Source organism: Denticeps clupeoides, unplaced genomic scaffold (assembly GCF_900700375.1).
Source record: "Denticeps clupeoides unplaced genomic scaffold, fDenClu1.1, whole genome shotgun sequence".
In the NCBI taxonomy this organism is placed as follows: domain Eukaryota; kingdom Metazoa; phylum Chordata; class Actinopteri; order Clupeiformes; family Denticipitidae; genus Denticeps; species Denticeps clupeoides.
The window spans coordinates 45,444-53,215 of record NW_021630106.1 but is presented as its reverse complement, the minus strand read 5'-3'; the positions used below and the strand labels follow the sequence as shown (position 1 = coordinate 53,215).

At 51.4% G+C, this 7,772-nt stretch overlaps 1 protein-coding gene across 4 annotated transcripts; it reads left to right on the top strand.

The window, feature by feature from the left end:
- Positions 1-1,111: 1,111 nt before the first annotated feature.
- On the top strand, positions 1,112-7,114 carry LOC114783661 (transcription factor AP-2-beta). 4 transcript variants are annotated; one of them, XM_028969162.1, is made up of 8 exons: positions 1,112-1,224; positions 2,615-2,823; positions 2,989-3,076; positions 3,311-3,371; positions 3,935-4,205; positions 4,318-4,436; positions 4,645-4,786; positions 6,696-7,114. In XM_028969162.1, exons 1-8 carry the CDS (start codon positions 1,177-1,179, stop codon positions 6,991-6,993), a joined length of 1,236 nt encoding a protein of 411 aa, XP_028824995.1. In that variant the 5' UTR covers positions 1,112-1,176; the 3' UTR covers positions 6,994-7,114. The 4 variants fall into 4 exon arrangements, with proteins under 4 accessions (XP_028824995.1, XP_028824992.1, XP_028824994.1 ...); XM_028969159.1 differs by having other exon boundaries at positions 2,615-3,076; XM_028969161.1 differs by lacking the exon at positions 1,112-1,224 and adding an exon at positions 2,336-2,413 and having other exon boundaries at positions 2,615-3,076; positions 3,986-4,205.
- The last annotated feature ends 658 nt before the right edge of the window (positions 7,115-7,772 follow it).

Below are 7,772 nucleotides of genomic sequence, written 5' to 3'. Positions count from 1 at the left end.
CAGTAGTTACAGGGACAGTCTCCCTGGAGCAATTTAGGGTTAAGTGTCTTGCTCAGGGACACAATGGTAGTAAGTGGGATTCGAACACGGGTCTTCTGGTTCATAGGCGAGTGTGTTACCCACTAGGCTACTACCAAAATTTACTACAAGGTGGTTTCACAGTGAAGTTAAAACATTTTTCATACCTGTTTCGTACCGCAAAAAAATTACTGGCTATTTCAGCACAAAGAAACACGCACGTCATTTTGTAATATCTGAATTATTAATGTGTAAATACATCTACATAAGCTCTACGTTGGAGTCAAAACTCACTTTAGTGTGAATATTATTATTATTATTATTGTTGTTGTTACTATTGTTATTACTATTGTTATTATTAGTAGTAGTAGTTGTAGTATTATCTTAATAATATTTAGAAAACACATTTCCTAAACTGTATAATTTTACCTTTTGTCAACAATAAATCTATACAAGAACACACACAAACACACAAAATCTTCTTTATGGCTTTGTGGGGACCCGGGCGACTCGAGGTGTGACATTACATATTTACAACCTTTAGGCAGCACTTTTAAAACCCGGGAGTTACTCTACTCTAACTCCGCTATGACTCTAGTCTACCAATAAAAAACGTTCAGTACTTTTAAGCAAACTATATGTGTGTGAGGGCAAGTAGAGATACAAGTACTCACACACACATACATACACACACACACCGAGCTAGTGTCACTCCCTTCCGTGTAAAACTTCAGACAGAAACCATCACGGCGGAGGGGGGGGGGGTCTCGGATTGTTGGGCGTGCGCGTGTAGTAGTTGTCTGGGTGAGAGAGAGGGAGAGAGAGACAGAGAGAGAGAGGGAGTGAGTGAGAGAGGGAGAGTGAGTGAGAGAGGGAGATAAGGAGAGAGAGTGTGGGAGAGAGAGTGAGAGAGGGAGCGGGGTGAGAGAGAGAGAGAGAGAGAGAGAGAGAGGGAGTGAGTGAGAGAGGGAGAGTGAGTGAGAGAGGGAGATAAGGAGAGAGAGTGTGGGAGAGAGAGTGAGAGAGGGGTGAGAGAGAGAGAGAGAGAGGGAGAGGAGTGAGAGAGAGAGAGAGAGAGAGAGAGAGAGAGAGAGGGGGGAGTTCAGAACTTCACTCCTCACATGAATGCACTCGCTTTAGAGGGAGCAGCGCGCGAACATGCTGTGGAAACTGGTGGAAAATGTCAAGTATGAAGATATTTACGAGGTAAACGTCCTCTCCGGAGGAGCCGCAAAAGAGAAAGAAAGAGAAAGAGAAAAAGAAAGAAAGGCGAATGACAGTCTGGTGTTTTCTGGAGAGATTTTGTCATGTTTGGATCTGCAGAATTTACGTGAAGATGCAGCGGCTTTTTTACCGCGTTTTACCGCGATTTAATGAAACGAGCGAAAGTTTTTATATCGATTTTTCTAAGATTATAACTTTGCAATTGAGCGTAAAAATGGAAATCTTTCGAACGAATTATCAATCAACACATTGATAAAAAATTAATTGTAATAATTTGGTCTGACTGAGAATTTAATTAATTTAATACCTGCGTGATTTTGTGGTGTTAAAAATGCTTATTATAATTCCGCGGTGGAATGTTAAATGTAAATGAATATAAAATGTTTCCGATATTACCGATATTAACGTATCCCGACGCGACGTCGCGGCGCGCAGATGTGCGCGGGTCGGCATGTCGCCTCCTGACCCTCTCTTTCTTAAAAAGAAAAGAAAAGACAGAAAAGTGCGCACATGGCTGTTTTCTCACGTCCACGCGGGTCGTGGCGTGAAATCTGCGACAGTGAAGACGCGGGACGCTTTCGCGCAATGCACTTCGCGCCAAACTTTGACCCGGCGAGGCTCAGGTGGACGTGTGACCGAGCTCAGGTTCTGCTCCGCGTCCACGAGGTTCTGACGGTGCGACCGGAAGTGGATCTCGGACCCGCAGCTGCGCGCGGAACTGCTGACCCGAGCGGAGAGAGAAGGGGGGGGGGTGTGATTCATGGTGTCGATGAACAATGGCGTTAAAAGGGACAATGGGGTCACAGGGACCCCGAACAGCGCGAGCCAGTCACGAGTGGGGACACGGATGTATTAAAAAGCCCTCCTCCTCTTCCTCCTCCTCTTCCTCGCGTCGCTCTCCCCGCTGAACGAACGTCACTTGACGGCGGCGGGAAGCGCGTCGACTCGTTCACGCGCCGCTTCCCCTCCGCGTCCTTAAAAACCGGGAAGCAGGAGACGCGACGCGCAAACCGCGAGGAGGCGCGAGGGGCGGCGGCGGCGCGCTCCTCTTCCTCTTCCTCTTCCTCGTGTATTCGTCGTCGCTGCTACTTTACTGTTCTTGTCGTTTTTACATTTTTAATTTTATTTTTTGTTGTGAGCGGAGATGCTGGTGCACGCGTACTCGTCCACGGTGAGTGGGGTGGCGTCCTTTCTAACTCGTAAAAGTGTTTTAAAACCCTTTATAGCAGCAAGATACTATACTACAGTGCAGTGGAGTATAAAAATATGAATCCTAAAGCATTTCACTGCATATCGTACCGTGCGTAATTACGCGTGTGAGAAATCCGATTGGAATTGCACAGTGACCTTTGACACCTGCCACTGTCCCCAGGACCGCCATGACGGGGTCTCCAGCCACAGCTCCAGGCTCTCGCAGCTGGGCTCCGTGTCGCAGGGTCCCTACTCCAGCGCGCCGCCGCTCTCCCACGCGCCCTCCTCGGACTTCCAGCCGCCCTACTTCCCGCCGCCCTACCAGCCGCTGCCCTACCACCAGAGCCAGGACCCGTACTCGCACGTGGGCGACCCGTACGCGCTGAACGCGCTGCACCAGCCGCAGCAGCACCCGTGGGGGTCGCGGCAGCGGCAGGACGCGGGGGGCGCGGACGGCGGCTCGCTGCTCCCGCAGCCCCGCGCGTCGCTGCCGCAGCTGTCCGGCCTGGAGCCGCCGCGCCGGGACTACTCGTCGGTGCGCCGGCCGGACGTGCTGCTGCACTCCACGCACCACGGCCTGGAGGCGGGCATGGGGGACGGCCTGTCCCTGCACGGGCTGGCGCACGGCATGGAGGACGTGCAGGTGGGTTTTAACGGACGACGTGATCCGGGGTTTTTTTTTTTTTTTTAATCCCCACGCGGATGCCATTTCCCGTGACCCCGGAGTTAAAATCACAGAATTATTTAAAAAAAAAAAATTGTCATTAGAGCCAGCAATAAATCCAGTCATTGTAAAACGCGACGGCCTGTTTTCACGCGTGGGGAAAAAAATACGAAAACTCGCTGTGCCTCACCCCGGTGGTCTTCCTCCCCGCAGGCTGTGGAAGACGCCAACCACAGCGGCATGAACATCCTGGATCAGTCGGTAATTAAGAAAGGTAATTGTTGGACACACACACACACACACACACACACACACGGTCGGCACCTTCCTTCACGACGTGACACCTAAGGCAGCGTGTGCTCAGGACGCATGCGCGAACGTGAGCAGAAATAGTTAATTCGCATCACAATGTCGAGAAAAAAAAAGTTCTTCTCGGTTATCGACTGTCACGTCGTTGTCGTTTTTATTTCTAAATTCGAACGAGAAAATCCGGAGGCTGAACTGAAGCGTGTTGATATTTTAAGAGCGTCGTTTGACGCCGTAATAAATGACGCTGTTTCAGAACGCGGCATGTGGGCTCCCCGCTGATTCGGTGAAAGTTAACGAGGCGACCCCCCCCCCCCCCCCCCCCACAGGACCGTGATTCGTTTTCGCGCCATTATTCACCCTCCTCGCGCTCGTTAGCCCGTCAGCGTTCGGCGTCGGGGGGCTAATGTGATCTGGAGGGGTCTCAGTCAATCAGCGATCGATAATGTCGATCTGCTTTATTGTAAAATAAATATTAATTGTAAAATATGAATATGAATAACAATACTAATACTAATAATAATGTCACAGGTCACGTGTACGTCGGGCCACGCTTTAACCGGACTCCCCCTCTCCACGCAGTTCCCGTCCCGCACAAGAGCGTGGCGTCGCTGATGATGAGCAAGGACGGCCTGATCGGCGGCCTCGCCCTCAACGTGAACGAGGTGTTCTGCTCGGTCCCGGGCCGCCTGTCGCTCCTCAGCTCCACCTCCAAGTACAAGGTGACGGTGGGCGAGGTCCAGCGTCGCCTGTCGCCGCCCGAGTGCCTGAACGCGTCGCTGCTGGGCGGCGTGCTGCGCAGGTGAGGCGACGAGCGACGCCGCGTCGTCGTCAAAAGATACAAATTAAAAAGCGACAAAAGCGACGGCAAAAGAATAAAGGGGCGACGTTGTTCTCCGCTGCTGCCCCCCCAGAGCCAAGTCGAAAAACGGAGGCAGGTCCCTGAGGGAGAAGCTGGAGAAGATCGGCCTCAACCTACCGGCTGGGAGACGCAAGGCCGCCAACGTGACCTTACTGACGTCGCTGGTGGAAGGTGAGACGCGAAATAGAAAAAAGGGGGTTATTATTTGTGTATTGGTAATGGGAAAGTTTATTAATCGTGAATTATCGCCCACTAATTCATGACGAGGTCCGCGGTGAAAATTTGACGCGGCTGTGCGTTGATATGATTTTTTTTTTATGTAATTATGGCAGTGCGTGGATAATTAAGAATGATCGCGATCGCTGTGCTTGCTCGTCAGGCGAAGCCGTCCACTTAGCGCGGGACTTCGGCTACATCTGCGAGACGGAGTTCCCCACCAAGGCGGTGTCCGAGTACCTGAACCGGCAGCACACCGACCCCAACGAGATCCACTCGCGGAAGAACATGCTGCTGGCAACGAAGTACGTGGACCTCCACACCTACACGCGTGGGCGGATGCACACGAGTCCGCGTTATAAACGCGTCGTAAAATGGCAGCTTTCCACGACAAGTTCCGCCCGGGGGTGGGGGGGCATTGCTCTCTCTCTCTCTCTGTCTCAGTCTATCTGTCAGGGTCCCGTCCGTCACCCCCACCCCCCTCCACCCACGTTCCCCTCCACGCGCCTCGGGCCCCATAACGTCCCGTCGCCCCAGAATGAATGAGAGGAGGGAGCACCGGACACCAGGCTCGTCGCGGGTTCGAGCAGGAGACGCGGGTCACGCTATTCCACGCGACGCCGGATGTTCGCTTTTCCACGCGGCTGGAGTCTTTCGTGGTTTTTTTTTGGCGCTCAGTTAATTAGCCCTAAATCGATCTAACCCAGGAGGTTAATTATTATTTTTCCCAGGTACGCAGTGATCAGTCCGTCTTGTTTGCAGACAGGCTGCGGGGAAAAAAATAGTCTCGCGAGTGGCTGCGGAGGTCAAAGGTGATCTGGTGTTTTTTTTCCCACTTTTAGCTCGATCCATATACATGAGCCTCACCGAGAGAAGCGGAGAAGAGAAATTACAGCTCTGACGGATGGAGGGGGAGAGGGGGTCTCCCAGTAGACACCCAGCTCTCGGTGCGAGTTAACGCGCCTGATGGCTTCATCCGCGCTTATTCCCCGCCACGGTCCCGTGTACGTCCGCGGACGTCGTACCTCTGTTGCGTCATCGGCGTCTCCCTGGGGAGGGTGGGGGGGGTTTCGTCGTTCTGTCCCAGGCCTGTGCACCAGATTTATGTCTCTTTTTCTTGGACAGTATCTGGATAAAGCCGGCAGCCTGCTGTGTTGCCAGGTATTGACTAATTTCATTTAATTTTATTATGAAAACAGGGAACCACCGTCCCTAAAGTATTAGGCATTTAATTTCTGTCTACTATATATATTACTGCTAAATATATATATATATATATATATAAATAATTGCCAGTATAGAATAGTTGTGTGAAACACACACCGTTGTCCCGCGTGTTCAGCACCACGGCCAGCGCCCCGCCACGCTAATGCAGCTGGTTGGTAAGGAGGAGATAACTAGTCCTCCAGCCAGCCAGCGTAGTCATGGAATCTGGACGGGGCGTCACAGCAAGTAAAATGTCGTTTGATCCACTCGCACCGGCCACTTTGCGCCACTGACCTATGACCTATGACCCGTGATGAATGCGTTTGCTGTAAATGGACTGGTTACATGAGAGTAGGCGGAATAAATCCGCAGGTTCCGTGCAGATACCGCGTTACTAACGCGTAACTAGGACACTGCGTTTTACGTAAAAGCATTATTAAATACGTTATTAGCATGATATAAATACATTATTCACACAGAACAGCATTACGTTATATCGTAACACTGGTGTAGATGTTTCCCATGCGGTAACATTAATACATGTGCAGTGTATGTACCCATGTCCCACGCCTCCAAGGTTGCGAGTTTGGCTCAGACCTTGGTTGTACTGGGGGTCTCCTCCGGGTTCTCCGGTTTCCTCCTGCCACCTAAAGGCATGTAGACGGGGTGAATTTTCCGTGGGTGCGAGTGTGTGAGGGAATGTGTGCGTCCAGGTTCTCCGGCAGCCACGACCACGAGTAACAGGAGTGAGCGGTTGAAGTTCGCATGCGCCGCTCTTGCTACAGCCATCATGTTCCTGTAACGTCGGACAGTATGGAATACAATAGATCGCGGTATTCCATCCTGTATAAAAGTGGGGTAGCTTGGATGTTTAGGTGTTCCCCATCTCCCTCAGACTCTCTTCTCTTCTCCCTCACGCTTTTCTGTCTACCTGTCTGTCCAAGTCAGGGGACGTTGTTGTAAATAGATGAGTGGATCCTGAAGAATCCCGCTCTTTCTCTCCTCCAGGCAGCTGTGTAAAGAGTTCACTGACCTGCTGGCGCAGGACCGCACCCCCCTGGGCAACTCTCGTCCCGCGCCCATCCTGGAGCCGGGCATCCAGAGCTGCCTCTCCCACTTCAGCTTCATCACCCACGGCTTCGGCTCGCCGGCCATCTGCGCCGCCCTGACCGCCCTGCAGAACTACCTGACCGAGGCCCTGAAGGGGCTGGACAAGATGTTCCTCAGCAACCCCGGAGCCAATCGGCACGCGGGCGACGGGCCCACCTCCAAAAGCGGCGACAAAGAGGAGAAGCACCGGAAATAAAAACAGACACGGCGAGCAGGAGATGCGCAGAAGCAGGATAAATACGCAACAATCAAACCGAAAAAAACAAAAAAAAACAACTACAGATGTTTTAAAATCCTTTATAATCTTAGCTTGAAGATATTGCATTTATGTTTTTGGGGAGGGAAGCAGTGATGTGATGATGATGATGATGGTGGTGGTGGTGGTGGTGGCATCTTTAAAGAAGAGGATAGAAGAAAAGAAGAAGAGAAGACAATGGAATAAAAAAAAAAGATGGATTTTGGGACAATGGCCTCAACGCCAATGAACGCCACCATTGTTTTTATGTGTGTGTGTGTGTGTGTGTGTGTGTGTTTTGGGCTCGAGTCTGTTAAAGTCTGTTTGGAGGGACCTTGAAAGTTGCCACATAGATCCCCTTCAGTGTTTAAAACTTGTTATTGATTTGGTTGCGGTAGAACACACACACACACACACACACACACACCGAGGTCAGCTGTGTCCTGCTCGCTGGAATGACGTCAGACAGGGAGCGCTGGCGCGTCGCCGCTTGTTGATGTTGGATCGCGTCACGCCCATCACGTCTTACCTCACTGCGGATCACGTCCACGGGCGTCGGGGGCAAGAAACGGCCCGAAATCAGCCACGTGGTGCGCGTGGTGGCGGGACTTTTCCACATCCGTCGTCACGTCGCGTCAATTTTTTTATTTTTATTATCATTTTTTTTTGTGGATCATTTTTTTCCGAAGTCTGACCACGAAGTGTCCAGGAAGGAGGAAAGAACGAACGTCTGGTAGTTT

Coding starts and splice junctions, on each gene's coding strand:
- LOC114783661 (XM_028969159.1), top strand. CDS start 1,177: ATGCTGTGGAAACTGGTGGAAAATGTCAAGTATGAAGATATTTACGAG. Junction 3,372..3,934: donor TCAGTCGGTAATTAAGAAAG/GTAATTGTTGGA, acceptor ATAATGTCACAG/GTCACGTGTACGTCGGGCCA. Junction 4,437..4,644: donor ACTGACGTCGCTGGTGGAAG/GTGAGACGCGAA, acceptor CTTGCTCGTCAG/GCGAAGCCGTCCACTTAGCG.